General features: G+C 51.7%; 1 protein-coding gene across 6 annotated transcripts in view; it reads left to right on the top strand.

Annotated features, from left to right (window-relative positions):
* The window catches only part of NTNG2 (netrin G2), a 45,405-nt gene extending 29,051 nt beyond the window's left edge, over positions 1 to 16,354 (top strand). For 3 of the 6 annotated variants that reach the window (XM_085076956.1, XM_085076955.1, XM_085076957.1), the window contains exons 4-12: positions 2,670 to 2,842; positions 4,339 to 4,365; positions 6,160 to 6,315; positions 11,331 to 11,378; positions 12,083 to 12,148; positions 12,637 to 12,711; positions 14,012 to 14,179; positions 14,805 to 14,939; positions 15,268 to 16,354. In XM_085076956.1, coding sequence (XP_084933082.1) covers positions 2,670 to 2,842; positions 4,339 to 4,365; positions 6,160 to 6,315; positions 11,331 to 11,378; positions 12,083 to 12,148; positions 12,637 to 12,711; positions 14,012 to 14,179; positions 14,805 to 14,939; positions 15,268 to 15,491 — 1,072 coding nt within the window. In that variant the 3' untranslated portion in view covers positions 15,492 to 16,354. Of the gene's footprint in view, positions 1 to 2,669; positions 2,843 to 4,338; positions 4,366 to 6,159; positions 6,316 to 8,339; positions 8,409 to 10,253; positions 10,353 to 11,327; positions 11,379 to 12,082; positions 12,149 to 12,636; positions 12,712 to 14,011; positions 14,180 to 14,804; positions 14,940 to 15,267 lie in introns of all 6 variants that reach the window. The other 3 variants (XM_085076960.1, XM_085076958.1, XM_085076959.1) reach the window with 3 other exon arrangements.
* Positions 16,355 to 20,177: the final 3,823 nt, after the last annotated feature.

Genomic DNA, 20,177 nt, shown 5'->3' with positions numbered 1-20,177 from the left:
GGGTTACAGTTCCCTGCTTAGATTGATGATTCTCAAAGGTCGAATTCAGAAAGCAATTCCCGGGTAAAATTGATCCTTTGGATAACAAAACTTTTGCACAGTGGCAAAGGGTCTAGGGGTGAGAAAAATCAGTGACCCGGGCACAGGCAGGCAAGGTAAGCCTCTGCTTCCTGTTGAAGTAATTTTCCTTGTTTACACCAATTAGGAAGTGAGGGTCTCCCCTGGGAAGAGCAGTGCTCTATCTCAGCTGGCTGGGGACATCCATGAGCTCCCACTGTGTCCCCATCCCGCTGGCCAGGGCAGGAGGCAGCTGGGGCTGTCCCAGGAGCTGGTGCTGAGCTCCCAGCCCTCCCCAGCAGCAAGGGAGCAGTGTGTGTGTAAAGCAGACATGTCTGGCTGCCTCCTGCACACTTCCATGCCTTGAGAAGGCTGAGTCCCACTGCTTGGAGGGGAATTTGTAGCTGGAGCCAAATTAATGAATGGGTCTCACCCTCCTGCACTGCAGCACTTGGAGCCAGAAGAACCCCAAAACATCTGCTTGGCTCTTGCCAGGAGCAAGGATGTGGAAGGGGGTGATTGAGGCTGCCCCAGGCTACAGCAGGGACCAGGTGGTGGCCATGCAGGGCTGACCCCACTGGGACTGGTCCTTGACTCAAGGGGTCAAACACTGCAGCCAAGCACCACCCTTATCCCAAAATTCAGGGAAAACAAGGGGGATGACAGTGCCTTCCATCCTTGTACCTACTCCCCTGGGGCTCTGGACCCCCCTGAGCTGGATGCTGGATCCCCAGGCTGTGCCCTGGAGCTGCTCCATCCCCTCACTCCACCAGAGGAGGAGGGAGCAGAGCTGCAGCTCCTAAAGCTGTTGCTCTGTTCAGGCAGGCCCAGAGCAGCAGTGGTGAGGCTTTGACCTGCTTTAACCCACTATCTTGCCTGCTTTGCTCTCGTCTGCTCGCTCTGAAGTGAGAGAAGGAGGCCACGCTGTGTGGACACTGAATAATTCAGCTCCAGGCTCCGCAGCACCCCAGGGCAGGGCAGAGCCATGCCGAAGGGCTGGGACAGCTCAGCCGAAATCCTCCCTCACCAGAGCCAAAGGGGACATGCAGCATCTGAAATTCAGCATCCCTCCTGGCTGTAGGTACCAGCCAAAGTCACTTCCATCCCTGGGACGCTGGGATTCGTGGCTTTACTCCCAGAGCACCAGTGCTGGGAGGCTGTTAGTGCTTTCAGCCGTGACGTGGCATCTCCAGCTCTCCCTAACACACAGTTTCAAGTGCAGCACGCTGAGCATGTCTGCCTCTGCTCCCTGGACCACATTTTCTTCCCTCCTCCCTTTTAGAGGCTGCAAAATTCCCTCCTCTGCTTGGTCAGAGACAGGGCAGGGTTGTAAGACGGGGAGGGATTGCTCATCCAGCTTATGCTTAGCCTCTGAGCGGGGTTTGCTAGAATTAAGGACAGGGAGGGGAGGGAGAGGAAAAAAATCATACATGAGGTCAGCTTATCCAGCCATGCGTGAGGAGAGCACAGCAAAGGCGGCCTCAGAGGGTCAGGCAGGTGGCTGGGGAGCTTCTCTGGGGGCTCCAAGGAAAAGGGGGAGAGGCAGCAGGAGCAGGGCATGCGCAGCATCAGCTCCCAGGCTCAGCTCCCAGCCTAATCCAGGCTGTTTATCCCAGTGCAGGCAGAGCACAAGGAGCAGCAGGCTGTGTTTCCTCAGCTCTGCATCTCCTGAGCCCTGTAAAAGCAAGCTCTGCCCCATCAGACTTCTCCACCCATGCACAGAAGGCACAGCATTACTGTTTCCTAACGCTCCTGCTTCTGAGGGTGTAAATTATTGCACAAAGCAGGGAAAACCATAGGGCTGTACTGGGGATCGACTGTCTGGAATGAAATGAGATGTTTTGGTCCCCAAAGCCTCCATCTGATGGCCTCAGCTCGGGCCCAGGAGTCACCAGAGCCACGTGTGAGTTATGGGCTCAGCCTCTGTGCTCTGCACAAGTCACCACCGGAGCCTGAGCAACAGGAATTATTGTGCTCGGAGATAATTATTCCCTGCATACTGCACTAGAGCTCATTAAAAGTTTCTTAATGTTTGCAAATTGCTGAATAGTGTTTTTAGTTGTTGCCTTCTCTGATGAGGTGGGGACTGACTGGTGGATGCTGGTGGTGTCTGTGTTATTTTGGTCACGTAGGGAAGAGGGTTTGTGCTGGGCAGACTCACACCAGGGGAGAAAATGCTGTTGGCTTTGGCACAGGGCACAGGGGACAAGGGTCAGGTGCCACCAGGGTTAGCCCTGCTCCTCCACCTGAAGCCTGAGACTGCCTCCAAGTGAAAACCTCCATCTGAGGTAATCAGATTCCTGTAACAGCCCGAAATGGGAGTGACTCCTCCCTGGTGTCTCAGCTGGAGATGTTGATTTGCCATTAAACTTTCTGTGCTCCTGCAGTCGGGTGGTGGGAGTGAAGTGTCTCCTCTTGGAATAGAGACTGCAGAGCACCTCGGGTGAGGAAGTGGACACCAGCACCAGATTTTGGGGAAAACTGCTGAGTTCAGGGAGACCAACCTGCAGGAGGAGCAGGGAAGGGGTGACCAGCCTGGCTTCAGCACTACACTGGGGTCGAGGAGGAGCAGCAGTAACACCTGACAGCTCTTCCCTGTCTTCTTCCTCCAGGTGTAAATGCAACCTGCACGCCAACCTGTGCACCTTCAAAGAGGGCAGCCTGCAGTGCGAGTGTGAGCACAACACCACGGGGCAGGACTGCGGCAAGTGCAAGAAGAACTTTCGCTCCAGGTCCTGGCGAGCAGGGTCCTACCTGCCTCTCCCCAACGGCTCCCCCAACGCGTGTAAGTGACCTGCACTCCCTCCTCGGGCTGCACCACACCCAGCTCCCGTCAGTGCAGGATGCTCAGCTTTCCAAAGGGAAGTGAGTGTTTATCGCGGTCTTGGTTCACAGAGGAATGAGAGAGGATGTGGTGGATGCAGAGGTGATGTGCTGGCTGCTGGCAGAGCAGTGATGAATCTAAATGCTGGTCAAGAACGTGCAGGATGACCTTGGGCCAAGATATAAGCATGGCTCGGGGCAATGCCAATCATTGTCCTTTGAGAAAGGTGTTCTTTAGCAGAGCAGAGCTCAGTGCTGGCCGTGCTGAGCTGCAGGAGTGCAGGCTGCTCCCTGGATCCCATCCCATGCTGGTGTTTCAGGGAAACACCACAAGCTGCAATCCCTGTGTGCAGCCCCAGCCTCCTCCAACTGCTGCTGGAACTCAGCTCTGACAGCAGAGAGCTGAAGGATGCACTCCCACCATCCTCTGAGCAGGGAACTGGGGCAGGAGGCATCACAGATGGGTCAGTTCCTCCTGGATTCCTGTCCAGTCCACATTAGCAAACTTGTTTAAATGTCACGAAGCCACGGTAGCCACTCCAGCCTTTCAAGCAGCAGCTTTGAGCATTACCAAAGAGAATCTTTTCTCTGCATCCCCCCAAATTTTTTGAAAGATTTATGTGCTTTAAGATGATCAAAGCTGAAATTCGGGCTCATAAGGCCGTGACGGGAATGTTTTGTGTGTGCCAGGGCTGGTAGACGAGCAGGTTCTTTGAAAGGCAACGAGCTTGTCAGCTCCCACCAAGCGGCTGCATTGCTTCAAAGGAGCCTGGGAGAGTTTCTGGTGTTGACAGGCACAGACATGCTGTTCTCTCTCTTTCCCTCCCCTCCGTTCCTTGTGTCTCTTCCTATTTCTCTTTCTCCTCTGCTCTTCCTATTTCTCTTTCTCCTCTGGTTTTCCTTCTCCCATTCATCTCTCTTCCCATCTGTCCCTCAGTCTTCTTCCTCCTCCCCACATCAACATCCTCTTCCCCATCCCAGAGGCAATTCTCTCCTCTTGGTATTCCTACCTCTCCCATCACTGCTCCTGTGCTTTATATTCCTGCAGAGCTGAGACTTTCCACAATTCAAGACCATTCCATTAAAGACCTAACAGGCCTTTAGTCCCCTGTTCAGACCCCACAGCTTGTCCTTAGCCCAGTGCTCCTCCAAGGATGTGCTCGTGCTTTGCTGGGCTTTCACAGCAGGGAAATGGTTAACAGGAAAAAATCCCATCAGCAAGGACCACCCTGGTTTTCCTTCCTCAGGTGAAAGGCTTGAGATGCCAAGAGCCCAGACAGCGTTGTCTGGCTGTTTCTGTGCTTTGACAAAAGCAGCTTTTAAGCTGTAGCAGCAAACTGATGTGCCTGTGAGCAAGCCCCCACTAATTAGCTGCTGCTCAGTCCCACATCGTGTGTCTGTGTGATCTTCTGATGGTGTCCTGCTTCCAGTGACTGGGCTTCCTCTTGTTTTTTCCAGGTGCAGCTGCAGGCTCAGCCTTTGGCAGTAAGTAAAACCCTCACTGAAATGCTGGCATTTAACTCCTCGGTGCATGATCCTTGTGGATGTCACTAGGAAAAAAAAATACGGTTATTTTCTATCCATTATCATTTTCCAGGCAATTCGTCTTCCCTAATTGTGCCTCATTTGCTGTCCTGTCAAAGAGTCTTATATTTTCTTCCTCTGACTTCAGCAGCCTCATTTTGCCTCTTCCTCTGGCACGGTTTCCCCCCATGAGGTTCGTTAGTATGGCAGCCGGAAAGGAAATAAAAAAAGACTCTTCAAAAATCACCAGTGCTGGCTGTGAACTCCCCCCAAACCCCCCAGCACGGCACAATTCTGCTCCGAGGAGGAGCTGGGCGTGAATTATTCGGTGTAGAACCCAGGCTGGGTCACCTTGGGCTATCAATAAAAAAGCAGATAGTGTGTGTACATCTGTATGTACACGTGTATGTATGTGAACATGTGTCTGTGAGGTGTCAGCAGCAAAGGCGGCTCAGCTCAGCGGGGATTGCTGCTGCAAGATTGATGGAAGGAGAGAGCTCCTGATTTAACAAAGCTGGAGGTAGTTGGATATCAAAGAGCCTGGAGTTTTGGGTAAGCACAAGCCTGGGTTTGAGTGTTGTGCCCCTCCAGAAGAAAGAAATCAGGGAGCTGAATGAATAATGAGTTCTTTGGTTTGCAGGCAAGTGGGGAGAATTGGAGGAGGAATCGTTTCAGGGAAATGCAAATGCAATTAGGAAAAACTCACCTAATAGAAAAGTGGAGGACAGGTTTTCTGGGTAGATGGACCGTATTTTGATTTTTAGCAGTTAAGTGCTTGAAATTTTCAATTAAGAATTAAAAGTCTCCCTTAAGTAATTTAGGATTATAAAAAAAAAAAAGTTTTAACAGTCCAAAATCTTCTTCACCTTTCTGTTCAAAACCATTTTGATAACTTTTTTTTCTCCCACTTGTAAAGCTTAGCATCCTCAGCGTTACCTTTGTTTCCCTGGAAAACATTCCCCATCAAAATTTCCTGCAGGGCAGAAGCTTGCAGGGTGCTGGGAGCGATGTGCAGGAGGTGGACAGGAGGGATTTGTGTCCAAGGCCAGTTAAGGAGAGATTATTTAGCCCACATAGGAGACTAGAAGTGACCTAAATTAAGTATTTAAACTAGCTCAGGGCTATTATGAAATTAAGCATGATAATCTGCATGAAGCAGTGGGACAAACAAGGACAGGAGGGCAGCAGGTGTAAGTTAAGCAGGAATTTGTGTCCCAGGGTTATTTTAGTCGGGGCTGTTGTGAGGAGCAGTGGGGTGGCACTGCTCCTGCCTGCCTCCATGGGGGCTCTGTGACCCCGAGCCATCCCTAAATTTGAGGGAAATGGAAACAAACATTGCCAATGGTTGGCTCAGGTGGTGCCAGGTGGTTTGGTGAGGGGTGGCAGCAGGGCATGGTGCTGTGCCAGGAGCACAGCTTGGCCTGGGGGCTCCTCACCCCATCCCTGCCCAGACAGCCCTTCTTCTCCCCTTTCAGCCTAATTGGCAATTAGTTTATGATGGAGCTGTAAGTATTTAAGCCAATATCTGCACCAACAGAGTAAGCTGATACAGCCCCAGTCACACTGCCATGCCCTCGCTGGTGCAGCGTCACCGAGCCGCCGGCGCCTTAATCCCTGCAGTGCCCCACTTGTGACCGTGCTGAGAAATCAGTCACCAGTTCAGCCAGCAGCAGCAGCCTCAGGGGAGTGCAGGCTGCCCAGGAAACCCTCCAGCCCCCCAGTAAGTGCCTCCCAACTCTTCTCTTTGCTTGTCAGCCTACGAGCGACCGCAGCGAGCAAACAGCGCTAAAAGCACCACCGCAAAAACCACCACCACTGCAAAAACCACCACAACAACCACCACCACAACCACCACCACCACCACCACAACCACCAGCAGCACCCCCCTGCCAGCCACCACCACCCAGCCAGGTTGGTGCCACACTGCCTGCCCTGCTCAGAAGCCAGGGCTTGATTCCTAGGCTCCTCTTTTCAGCTGCTTGCCACACTAGCCGTGGGTCTCTGCTCTGTAGGATGGTAAAGGGACATGGATAAAAATCACCCTGCCTTGGTTCACTTTTCCCAGTCTCCAGGCAGCCCTGGTTTGCTGCTGTCTCTGCCACAGAGATGCTCTTGCAGCTCCATGACAAGGCAAGGCAGGAAAGCAATGAAGATTTTATTGTTCCATAATGAATTTAAACCACATCTTTCTCTGGAAGGAGAGTGGAATTGTACCCCATCCTGCTCTATCCCTGACCTGCCAGTTGCCAGAGGACTCAGAACAGCCCACAGGCTTTGCTCTGTCCTTGCTGATTGTCCCAATCCTGCACCAAGTCCCTGTGGCCAAACCCTCGGTGGAGTTTTCCTAGGGCAGAATTCCAGCATTCCCCATGTGGCTCCTGTCCAAGCAGCCCAGGATAATGCAGGGCTGGAGCTCCACACGTGCCAGAAACATCCTTTCCTAATTCCTGAAATCACCCCGTGGAGGAAAACTTTTGTCCTTTCTCTGAGTGTTCCTCCTTCCCTCCCCGCCCTGAACAAGGAGACAGCGTTTTTCCTTGTCTTTTGGAAATGAGCAGATAAAACTTAACAGCAGGACGTTTTTTTAAGCTTCTCATGGGGGAATTAGACACGCATTCCTCCCTTTGCCATGCTTTCAGGGCCTGATATTTCCCAGGAGGACGTTTTACACCCACAGCATGTTAGTAACAGTCTGTCTGGGGGAGCTGCCAGAAGCCAGTCAAAGGGATGAGGAAACTTGATTGCATGTTTATGCAAATATAGATATATTCATGGAAGTACCCTGCTTGAGGAGTTAATCAGGAAGCTGAGGGTTTAGGTCCAACTTGCATGGAGTTGGAGTGACCCCAGGAAGAGTGTTTAGAAGTGCTCCTCACCCACTTGGATCTGTGCAGGAGGAGGTTCATCCACCCCCCAGCCCAGAGCTCACACCATCCCCACAGCCCAGCCTGGCAGGTGATCCCATCTACATCCACACCACGCACTTGGGGTTGTTTGATTTTTATCCATGCTCACCTGTAGTGACATTTTAGGGCTATTCTCTCGCTGTGTTCATGTGGGTAGTTGCTCAGTGTGTCTCTTGTGTGATTTGTGGTGCTCTGGCACAGGCAGGACAGTGTCTGTGGGGTTGGGGTGCTGGGGGTAACCTCTCCTGCCAGACTGCTCTGAGGGACCTGAGAGACATCAGGGTTTATTCCTTCTCCAAAACCTGCTTCCTGGGCAGAGAAAATGTTTTCCTAGCACTTTCAATAACTGATGGCAAGGGACAAAATTAATACATTGCAGCCCAGCTGCCAGAAACTTGGCTTGATACAGCCAGGCTTGAGCTCTGAGCTCCTCACCCCCACCCAGATCCCCATCTGTGCCTCTGCAGAGCCAGGTCCCACCCCAGGAAGGTGTGCTGGGAGTGCTGACAGTCCCTGGAGGGGCTGCTCCACACCAGAGGGTAGCCAGGGCCACCCAGCAGCTCAGGGACCTGCTCTTCCCTGGATCTGATGCCAAAGGTCCACTGTGTGCCCTTGGCCAGCAAGAGGGAATCAAGGCACAGCTTAATTCTGATCTGCTTTTGGCCAGAGATGTTCCTCCTCCTCCTCCCTGCAAAACATGAAGTATTTAAATACCTCAACATGCCCAAGGGGCTGCAGATCTAATTCACCTGCACCTCGAGGGAAACACCTGGTGAAAGAGGTGACCCCTGGAGCTCCTGGTAGCACACATTTGCAGGAGACACCATGACCCCAAGCAAGGCCAGAATCCCAAAGTGAGACACCCTGCTGCAACCCCCCTTCTGAATTTTAGAAGCATTAAATCCCCCCTTGCTCTAAAGCCAACCATTTAAACCAGCCCTGCCCGAGCCCTGGCTCATCCCTGCACCATTTCACCCTCTAACTGACACCCTGTCTTCCACCCTCCGAATTTCTGCTTCCCACCATAAGCAAGCATCATCAGACCCTCCTCTGAGTTTGCTGCCTCTGTTCCAGTGACAGAAACCCAGCAAAAAGCAGGTATTTAAAGCCAGCCCGACGTGCTTTTCCCTTCTCCTCCGCACACCAGTGGGTAGCAGCAGCAGCAGCGTGGCACGTAGGCTAGAGGAGTAGATTAGATTTGGGTTGTCTCTGGGTTGCATGGAGCTGCTAGACATCTGCTTCCTTTGGCTGCTCGTGGTGTTTGCTGGTCAAGGTGGAGCTGTGGTCGTGCTTGTAGGATGCTTTCTGTGCCCAGGCGTGCGGTGAGAGGGGAGAGGAGGATGAGTCCACGGTGAGGTCTGTGGTCTGGAGGCAGTGGAAGCTGCCAAAATGGGGAGAGGGAAGGGAAGTGGCAGAGTTACCCTGAGGAGGATGAATTAAGTGCTGTTCTCTTTGCCTTCTGCAGTTCTGTTATTTCGAAACCTTGAAAGCCTGTCAGCTTCTTCTTTGCCATTTGTTACATTTTCTTTCCCACGTTCAAAATAAGCAAAAAACAAACAAAAAAATCTTTTTCTTTTTTTTCCTCCCTCTGGTTCATGGCAGTTTCAGCAGTGCCAGTTCACCCCTGGGAAAAACAGGATCAGCCTGGGTGGTTGTGAACACCAGCAGAAAGTGAGCACCTTGCTTTGGGGAGATCCTGCAGGAAGGAGATCCCATGTTTATGTTTTGAGAAGGACTTCTCAGGGTTCTCCCCAACTCCTCCAGTGCTGTTTGCCCCAATGGATTTTGCTATGAAGTGTGACTTTTTGGTAGAATTCATTCCACTTTCTCAGAAGCCCACCAAGAACAGCAATTTCCATCAGAGCCACCCATCATTTCCCAATTTTATGAAGTGGATCTGGGACAAAATGCATCCCTCTCCCCCTCCCAAAATATAAAACTGTCCATTATGGCCCAGAGCTACAAAGGGAAAGGTTCTCAGGATAATGAGCATTAATAATTTTCTTGGCTCTGTAAATGCGATTGAGTGGAGGTGTATGTGAATGACTAAAAAGCAAAATGCCTCCAGGGCTGTTTTTTATTGTGACTCTAATTAAACCCTTGCCAATTTGCACAGGGATTTTTTCATATTCTCTTTAACAACGTATTAATATCAATTGGTTTCCACTTTCCAGCTGAAAAGGACAATGTCTATCACCTTCTCTGAGAGCTTGTCATTAAAAAAATAATCTTTTTTTTTTTTTCTTTTTTATTCTGTATTGTTTATCATCCCCTTGACGAGGCTGGGAAATCACATTTCTCTCCTACTCGGGTTTGTCCTTTGAAACTTGGCAAGGATCATGAGATTTTTTTTTTTTTTCCTCCTCCTCCTTATGTTACCCAACTGGAGCTTGAAATTAATAATATGGCTTTTAAAATTTTTAGTCCCTGGTTTGTTTTCTAGCAAACCTGAAGACTCTTACCAATATTGAGGAGCCAGGCAGGGGGATGGAGCCAGTGGGGGTTTGCAGGGAAACCAAGCAAGCCAGCCATAAAATTTCTTGCTGCTTCAACCTCTCTGCGGGGCTTGGAAATCCTTTAATTTGTGCTTCTCGGTGAAGAGCAGAGCCTGAAGGAAGGCCTGGAGGTTGGGATTGGAAACCAGGGCTTGGTGCCTCCATCCCAGGACACCTGGGCTGTTTCCCAGCTGGTATTCCAAAGCAGAGAGGTGCAGTGGCTCAGGTCGTGATGCAAACACAGCATCAACCCCTGTTGAGCACAGACAGCTCATCCCACGCTGTGCCTCACAATCCAAGCACTTCCCAGCCCCTCTGGTGCCTGAAAACCCCCGTGGCACAGGGCTGGGTGTTGGGTTGGGGCTCTGATTCCCGGTGGGAATGCTGCAGGGCTCCTCAAGGCATTCCAGCTCCCCAGTAACACAATTTTCCTTTTGATCACTGCAAGACTACCCCGGCTTGTCAGCAGCTGCCCCGCTGCAGGTTGGCTCTCCCCCAGCCAAGGCTGGCCCAGGAGAACAAGGTAGGAGCCACGGGGCTGAGCTGAGTCCTGCCAGCCAGAATCAGCTTGGTTCTAGCTGTTAGAACTGCTAACCAGCTTTAGTTTCTAGCTCTGAGTCTGTGCTTTCCATGCCTCTCTCCTCCTCCCGCCCAGAAAAAGCTCAGGGCTCATCAGTGCCCTGCACAGAGCTGGGAATCTGCTGAGGCTGGGTTGAGCCTTGGGGTTCAGTGTGTCCATGAGGGATGAGGATGGTGAGTGGTGAAAGGATTGTTCACAGCTTGCTGCTGGGAGGAATGGAGAGGATCATGGAAATCCTGTCATCTCCCGAGAGCAGAGCCTGTTTGTAGAGCAGAATCCTCTGTGAGTGGATAGGTCTGTGTTATTTAGATCCTTTTGATGCATTTCCTTGCTCAGGTCTCCAGGTGGGAGCCTTGGGAGGTTTCTCACTGGCTGTCAAGGCTGAAGCTTCTCCTCCTCAGGGTTCCCACCCCACACAAGCTTTGGCAGCTCCCTTGGTCCTTTTTCCCACCTGAGATTCCTGTAGCTCACTCCAGCCACAGCCTTTAGCATCCCTCCTGTGCACATCACAGCATCCTGAGCCTGTCTGGCCCCATTTGATGCAGTGACAAGGGACAGGGCTAGCCCAAGGCCATCAGTGCTGACAGTCTGTGCTGAACAAGAGGGGCTGTGAGCTCTGGCAGAGCTCTGCAGGCTTTTCTTCGTGCCTGGGCAAAGTCAGGACCAAGTGCCAACACTCAGCCATCCAGCAGCTCCCACACCTTCCCCTCAAGGGATAATTTTCCAGCCTCTCTTCACACTTATAGATGCTAATTTTCAGGAGACTTTGTCTCTCATTCCTGCTCTAGCACATCCTCAACCAGATACAGCTCCACTGACCCAGCCTAGACACCTGCCTAGAGCTTCCAGTGTCCCTTTGCCACCTTTTTAAGCAAACCAGGGGGGATGTGTTTTAAATCTGATGTTCTCTCTGACGCCACCTGCGATGACCCACCCAACCAGCAGCACTTGGACAGAAGCCAAAGCCACCAGAGCCTCCTGAGAACATGCGAGGTAAGGCCAGGTCTGTCCCCAAGGCTGGGACAGGGCAGGTTTGTCCCTCAGTGCCACAGGCCAGGACAGTCCCTGTGCTCAGCAGGACCCCCCATTGCACAATCTCCTGCTCAGAGGGTCCAGCTCAGCTCTGCTCTGCTCATCCAGCCCCTTGGACTTTTTTTGGAGATATGTCTGGGGCCAGGGAAAGCCATGGGGACCAGCAGGGTCCTGGTACCACAGCAGCCTCAGGGATGGTGTTGGAAGCAGGAGCAGGCATGCTCTGACCATGGCTGAGCCCATGGGGAGCAGGGCCACCTCCTGCCATTGCTGTCACTGTGAGGATGTGACTGTCACAGGTGGCTGGAGCTGCCAGTGCCCACCCAGGGCTTCCTTGGGCACTACAGCACTTCCAAGGGGTTGACCTCCACAAAAACCAGCAGGATCCATTCCCAAACCCCCTGTGGGACCTCAATGCTGCTCAGCCTTGCCCCTCACTGCACTCACCAAAGCACAAAACCCTCCAAGGCTCGATGGCCTTTACCCTCAGAGCAGGGTCACTCTGTGTGGGACAGGGCTCTGGCTGGCAGCACAACCCCCAGGGAGCTCCATCCCAGCTGGGACAGCCCTTTACCCCGAGGAAACATGGCAAACACGGCCCTGGGGTGTCCCTGGGAGCCCCCTGGCCAGCACAGCTCTCAGACCTGTTTTATCCTCTGGCGTAGCTGCTCCGAAGAGCAAACCAGGGCGCACAGCACACTCTGCAGGCAAGAAGCACGGGAAAAAGACAGGTATGTGCTGCTGGGGATGGGCCAGGCTGGAGCAGCACCTGCTCTGCAGGACCCTCTAGAACCCCTGCCAGATGCCACCTCCATAGTACTTGTCCTCCTCGCGGATTTTTGGGTGCCAGCTGGTGTGACCTCCACCAGCCCGAGCCCACAGCCAGTAGATATCGTTTGTAAGCTGTAGATCCTTATCCTAAACAACCCAAACCATGCCACCAAACTCTCATAAAGGAGGCACGTGTGAGTAGATCCTCCCAGCTCTGCAGTAGTGTTGTGCCTTGAGTTTTTCATGCATTGAGTTTTTAATGTATAGTTTTTCATGCATTAAAATTTGAGGAGGGGAGGGAAAGAGGAGGAATGCAGCAGCTCCCAGCTGTCTGGGGCAGAAATAGATGCCAGAGCAATGCTCTTGGCTTGGCATTGTTCTCGTGGCAGGGGAGGATGTGGGGTGGTGCTAAGCAGTGAGAAAAAGCCTGTCTCTGATTTTCCTCAAGCATCCTCAAAGAGCTCAAAACTCATCCGGCTCAAGCCAAACTCTGGCCCAGTGGCTCCCATTGAAACGTACAAAGGTAAGCAGAGGGAGGGCAGCTCTGCAGGGCTCCCTGACCTCCCTCAGGTGGTGAGGTCTGCAGATTCAGACATGGAGAAGGTGGGGAGGGTCTGAGTTGTGGTTGGCTGTTGGCTGTGGGAAGCAGTGCTTCTCTAGTCTGAAACAACACTTGGGAGTTGCAGCAGCCAGTTTGAGCTGAAATTCTTAGCAGTTGATGAGGTAGAAGGTCTTTCACAGGAGCTTGAGATCACAAGACTCTCAGCTCCTCCTCAGGCAGCTGTGAACCGTGGGGAAACCTCTGCCCTGCTCCATCCTCCCTGGTCATCATGCCATTGATCACATCTCCTCCTCCAGCCGCATGTGCATGCCAACCCACAGCCTTCCCTGCCATCCCTTTCTATCCTGCCATGTTTAATGTTCTGCTTGGAACAAAGCCCCAGCTCCAAGCCTCCCTCCTCTCTCTGAGGGTTGGGAAAGCTCAGACCTGGCTGAGACTGTTTCTGTTCATATCATCCCCTGCCCATGGTGGCTGGGAACCTCCTGACCAGGCCAGCTGGGCCAGAAGTCACCTCCTTTTCTCCTGAGTTGCACATCTCAGCATTTAAACACATATAAATATAAACTGCCAGTAAGATCCAGCACCTGGATCTGAGTCTGCAAGGCTGTCACCATCCCGAGCCATGGTAATAAAAAGCAAACACGAGAAGCACATAATCCAATCCCACATTGAACCTGAGAGCCACCACCCTTCACAACAGGAAGACACAACAGGAAGGGGCTTGGTGAGAAGAGACACGGAGGGGAAAGAGCCAGAGAGGCTGCGAGGTTTTACCTGGACACGCAGCAGCTTCATCTCCATTGAGCAGCCCCTGCCAGCCCCATCCCAGTCCCCTCTGTGCCCCAGGGAGGCACAGCCTTTGCCCAGCTCCTCACAGGTCCTGCAGCCTCCCCAGAGCCACACCCAGCACGGAGCTCTGCTCATTAACTGCAGCTCTGTAATTAACACCTGACTGCCCTCCGCTGCCCCCCGTGATTATGCAGTTCCTGAAGGAGATCCTGTCCCAGGATTGCAAGGGGTTGGCTCCTGCCTGTCCACACAAGGGGACAGTGACACTGACCCTGCTGTGCTCTCTGAGTGATGATGTCCATCCCGATGCCCCCACGGCGGTGGAGAACTGTCACTCCTCCTGCCCTGTGCTGGCAGTGGCCATGGCATTCCCAAAGCAGGACCCTTGTCCCCAGTGGCTCCTGTCCTCCTCCCAGCACCAGGGAAGGTGCTCCAGCGCCATGTCCCCAGCTCTGTCCCCTCTGCTCCGCAGACTGCGAGTGCTATGGCCACTCCAACCGCTGCAGCTACATCGACTTCCTCAACGTGGTGACCTGCGTGAGCTGCAAGCACAACACGCGGGGACAGCACTGCCAGCACTGCCGCCTGGGCTTCTACCGCAACAGCTCGGCCGAGCTGGACGATGAGAATGTCTGCATAGGTGAGCACAGCCTGGGGCACAGCCTCGGGGGGTCCTCAGGCCGTGGGTGGGGTTCGTTCAGCCCCTCCCTGGATGGTGTTGGGATCACCTGCACGTCCTGCGAGGATGGCAGCTGGTAGAGTCTCTGCAGCCTGCCAAGGCATCTCTTCCCTGGAAATAAAGCCTAAATAATGCTATTCCTAAATATGGAATCATAGGACAATTTGGGTTGGAAACTATCTTGTTCCACCCCCTGCCACGGGCAGGGACACCTTCCACTATCCCAGGCTGCTCTAAGCCCTGTCCAACCTGGCCTTGGACACTGCCAGGGATGGGATAGCCACACCTTCTCTGAGCAAACTGTGCCAGGCCCTGAGCACCCTCACAGTAAAAAATCTTTCTGGCTGGATTCAGATGTGTTGCTCAGGGAGGAGGGGCTCAGCTCCAAACAGGGGTGGCCTTTGCACCCACAGCCATTTGCACTGTTGGGACCTCTCAGGCCACTGTGTCCTCCCAGCCCCTTGGTCTCTGAGCTCTCTCCCACAGCACATCTCCAGACTTTTCCCAAGTCCCCAGCCCCTCCTCAGGGAGCTGCATGCACAGACCTGCAGGCAGGAGAGGCACTGACCTCGCTGTCTTTGGCCAGAATGTAACTGCAACCAGATCGGCTCCATGCACGACCGCTGCAACGAGACCGGCTACTGTGAGTGCAAGGAGGGTGCCACGGGGCCCAAGTGTGACGACTGCCTGCCCAACTACTACTGGAGACAGGGCTGCTTCCGTGAGTACCCACTGGAGGGGCACTGGGAGGGCTGGGATGGGTGCACACAGGAGCAGGATCTTCAGCACTGTTGGTTCAGGTGCCCTGTGATGCTCGGAGTGCAGGGTGAGCAGATTCTGGCCATTCCTTCCGAATCAAAAATGGCTTTAGAGCTTTGCCTGTGGAGTTTGCCGCCCTCCACTGCATTCTGCTGGCCTTGGAACTGCTCTAGCACTGGGAGAGCTGGATAATTTAACCCCTAGGAGCTAAAAGCGTCTCATTCCCGCTGCACCCAAGGGGTTTAACACACTCCAGGATAACACCCACATCCCTCCCTGTCTCCCTGCAGCCAACGTCTGCGATGATGAACTCCTGCTCTGCCAGAACGGCGGCACCTGCTACCAGAACCAGCGCTGCATCTGCCCCGTGGGCTTCAAGGGGGTGCTGTGCCAGCAGTCCAGGTGTGAAGTGGACAAAAAGGACTGTGACGGTGCTCCCGGGGTCGGGGGCAGCCTGGGCACCGTGGCCCTGGGGGTGCTGGCCCTGCAGCTGCATGGCTGGGTGGACCTCTGAGGCCGCAGAGGGAGCCCAGCCCGGGCGCGTCACCCGAGGGCCCTGGGGACACCGAGGTGACGGGTGGCCGTCCCCTCCGCCTTCCTTCACGCTAGGACTTGCACAACGTCTTTGGTCCACTTTCCAAGCAGAGAGGTACGCAGGGAGCCCGCCGGGTGTCCCAGCGCGGAGCCGGGGCCGGTTGGTGACACAGGACACACGGCCATCCGTCCTCCTGCGCACAGGGACTGTCCTGCTCCGCACAGGGCCGCCGGGGCCCTGGGCAAACAGTGCCGCGATCCAAGGGAGATTTTTTTTATTATTCCTTTATTTACTTTGGTATAGGCTGGGGTGTTCTTTTTATTTTCCCTCCTCTTAGCGACCTGGTTGGGAAGAGCCTGTCATGCCATCTCCAGAGCCCACCATGCACCAGGCAGGGGAAGGGGAGGGAGGGGAGAGGGGACTCTGGTCCATCCCTGCTGCATAGTCCCACATCCCACCATGGGCCTGGCCACGCACATACTGTTGCCTACGACTGTAGTTGCTGCATTGATTTTTGTATTTTCATGGCTGGGTTTTGTTTTCTTGCACTTACGGAGAGCACAGGGGCCGCGAGGCGTTTGGAACTGAGGAGTGCAGTGTCTTATTATCCACACATGTCCGTATGGTGTACGGGTCAAATAACTTCTTTTGGTAGAGACTTATTTTTGTTTGGATTAAATGTTATAACAGAACCACGACCTAAAGGGACATTTTGCCATGAGCATTCGATTCTGGTGTATCCTCCTCCAGTAAAGCAACTATTAATGGCTGCTTGATCACCACGTTTTCCTTTTTGTGTGCACAGTTAATTACAGGTAAAGACTTATTTTTTTGATTCATAATGTCCTCTTGTGTTTTCTGAGTCACTACCAAGGTGCACCACATGGTGAGGGAGAGGGGAGGGAGAGAGAGAGGTTGCCTCATCACCGAAGAGCTGTTAATTATTTCTCCTAATTACTTTGCTGAGCCTAGGTTAGACTACTAACCGTAGACAATGAACAAAGTCCGAGTGATGTATTAAGCACTGGTCTGGTGTGGAAAGGCCATTTCCAAATGAGCCTGCAGCAGGAAAAGCCTTGGCTCACCCAGGGATGCTTCTCAGCTGCCCCAATCCCACTGCAGCCCCCACACCTCCAGCTGATGCACCTTTGCAGAAAATTCTGTATTTTTAAGCAGCCACAGCCAGTCTTAGGCAGCAATATAGAGCTCACAGGGATTATATTAACTCATTAAGGCTCATCAACCTGCTCCTGTCTGAGGAGGCACTTACAGTCAAGCACGTAAATGAAGGCAGGAGAAACCAGAGACAAGAAAAGAGGTATTTTCTGGCTGCAATAGATCTTAAATCCTTGTATGTTACTGTTCTTACAAGTAATGGCAAAGACTGTAACAAGATCAAGATCTCTAATGGCACTTCTGGAGGGTGAAGCAACATTCTCCTTTCCCTGTACTGGTGTTTTTCTCGAGAATATTAGATTAAGCAACAGAAAATTTACTACTTCATAAAGGCAGACAAACTCTGCACCCAGCAGATTCCCTGCAAATACACACTTTTATTGCAAGAACGTGCCAAGCAGCAGCACCAAATTCCTCCAGAAAATAACCTCAGAAGGGCACAACAAAGCTCAGACCAGTCCAGGAATGAAAGCTGCTGAAAACTACACTAGACCTTCCTAGGTTTGGGGATTTTCTCATGGTTGGTTGGGTGTTTGCTGTTTGGCTTTGGGATTTTAGTCACAGAATAGCCCAGCATGCTGTAAAACTTGGAATCACACAACACAAGCCACTGCCAAGGCAGGAAAGAAAACATCTCACACAAAACTTAAACTTGGTATTCAAGAAAACAATTTAAAGCTTCTGAAAGCTTCAGCACTGCAGACCCATTAAGTGGAGACATCTGTCAGCACAGGGGTGTCTGCACAAAGAGAACAGAGCATTATTGAAATAACATAGAGAAAAGTACCCACAGATTCCAAAGTTCATCTGCTTTAAGACAGAAACATTTGTACATCAGTTAATGCTCCCAGATGGGAGAAGTTGTCCAATGAGCCTGATACTTGTGGGAAGGTTAACCAAAAGGTACTTCTCCTTCTGAGAAAAGCCACTTATGCTCTTTCAAGAGGTTCCATGTGCATCCTGTCACCGGCATTTGATTAGTTTGAGAAAGTTTTTAAATCACACTTCTGCCTGCAAAAAGTGACCTCTCCAAACAGCACAAGTAGAGCTTTTGATTTTTCTTGTTTTCCTCAAATTCTGCTGCCCTGATTTTAACTATTTAGAGTTCTGACAAATCTAAACAACCAAAATCCCCAAGGCAACAAAAACCTTCCGGATGCACATTTGCTCACTTGCCAGGTAAAATGTTAAACCTACAATTCCTGGAAGCTGGAGACTGGAGGGGGGAAAGAAATCCATAGGCACTTCACAGAGATGTTATTTGATTTTTTAAAGATGAGGCAGCAGACACCTCATCTGCAAGTGATTTGTAAGGAGCCCTGCAGAGGCTGGAGGAGGAAGAGAACCAACACTTTTTAGTGGGAATAAAATGGTCTCACAGGCCTGTTCTGCTCAGCACTTGGCTTTCATGAGAAGCCTCGTGAAATGTAAATAAAACAAAGTACAAAGGAAGAGCTGGGTGTTCAGAAATAAAGAGCAGAGCTGGGTTTTGAAGAGCTTTGTATCCACATCTCAGCCCTTCTGGCAGGGAGCTGGAGAGTTTGGCCATGATCACACAGAAAATGGCTAAAAAATCACAGCCTGATTTGAGATGCAGAGAAAAGCTTCAGACCCTCCTGAAGGCTCCTTTGGCATTTTGATTCTCAAGGTGTTGTAACAAGTTTCACTGCAGGGTGAAACGTGTGAGGAAAGCCTAAACTCACCCATTTTCACCACCTCACTGCATTTTCTCCTGGCCAGCAACAATACCAGGATCCAAAAGCTCCATCTGACCCCACTGTCACTCCAGGGCTTAAAACAGAGGGGAAACTGATGGGATTTCTCTGTAGCAAAGAGAGTTCTTGCTTCATGCCACAGTGAAATCAGTGGCAATGCTGCACCAGGCTATAAAATCGAGTTTTCTACATTTTCCCAATACCAGATGTAATGTGCTCTCAAACCACCTTCATTTCTATCATGCTTTTCCTGGGAGTGGGTGGCAAATGAGCCAAGGGCTGAGCAGACAGGTACATATGGCCAGGAGGTCTCATGTCAGTGCTATTCGATGTACAAGGCTGCTTAGCTTACATTTATTTGCACTATAGAATAAGGCACTGGGCTCCTTTCCAAGCAGCTTAAAAAGACAAGAAAGGAGAGCCGTTGTGGCAAGAGACTGTATTATATCATTAACATTATAAATTCCATTTACAACACAGCAGTCATTTCATCCATCATTTATTCATGCACAATGGAGAGAGTGTCTTGCATTTTTAGGACTGTGGTTCTGCTTAGGACCGTGGAATTGCTGTGAATGAACAGCCCCAGCTCCAGCTTTGGCTACTCTGCTCTCTCCCCTCTCATCATGCTTCAGAGACTGCCAAAAAGCAAGTCAGCTCTGGAATTACTGGGGTTCCACATCATTTTTTGGACGTTGACTGGGAATGTTGTTTACACCCAATTAATAGATTTAAGCACAAGCTGTGCTGCTCTGGAAGCCCAAGGGGAGTGCAGCAGGGTGGGGGTTATTCCCATCCCATGGATTAGCACAGGGAGAAGTGCACTGCCCCTCTTTAGCCCTGGCTCCCAGCTCCTGTGCCACCACTCATTAGCCCCAGTTGCTAATTAGCTCCCACACTGCTCCAGCAGACAGCACTGTCAGAACTCATAGTCCCACCAGCACTACCAGCACTGGGGATGTGGAGACGAGACTGAAGGAGAAGCTGATGTCTCCCTCACATCCCCAGCAGCCTGGCACAGCTCTGGTGCAAGCCAAGCACAATCCAGCAGCACCTCCAGCCCTCAGCACCCCTCAGGTCCATCTGCATCACCAAGGAGCCAACACCTCCTCCTGCACTTCCCAGAGCAGATAATGCTCCTGGAAACCTGCTGGTTTCCCTGGGGTGCCCCACAGACAGCCCAGAACAGCTGGGAAGGCAGCACAGCACAGGCTACAGTGACCAGAGCTAAGGAACACAGACTAGACACACACCTGCCTTGCCCTCACATCACCATGATTGGGAGTAATGACATGGAAAACAATTACAAACCTTAAAGGAAAGAGGAGTAACCACCATTATACCCCCACCTTTACTGGAAAGTCTATGTTGTGTACTAAGAATAAATTAAGAAAACATCCACACTCTGAAATCCCCTGAACAAAACATAGTACAGCACTTACAAGAGACTTTTCCTCCTTCCCAAGAACACAGAGGGCACTGGCTTTGCACTGAGAATTAAGCTGCCAAGCTTGGAAGCAGCATGGAGGCCTCTGTATAAAAACCTGGATACTGCTTCTTCCACAGGTTTTGGCACAACTTCCAATAAAGTGTTTTACAGAAAATTGTGTTGAATATGTTTCTTTACTGACTTTTCCAACTTTAACTCAGTAACCACTGAAAAGCCTCCTCCAAGGAACTCTGCAATGTTATCAATTACTACAGCAAGTCTCTACTCACAGCTTACACACAGACTGCCCATCACTACTCAGCACTTTGTACCACACAGCAGAGA

The sequence above is a fragment of the Lichenostomus cassidix genome, chromosome 17 (assembly GCF_008360975.1).
Source record: "Lichenostomus cassidix isolate B80296 chromosome 17, HeHo_3.0, whole genome shotgun sequence".
NCBI classification, from domain to species: domain Eukaryota; kingdom Metazoa; phylum Chordata; class Aves; order Passeriformes; family Meliphagidae; genus Lichenostomus; species Lichenostomus cassidix.
The sequence above is the reverse complement of the archived record's forward strand: the minus strand, read 5'-3'. Positions and strand labels throughout refer to the sequence as shown.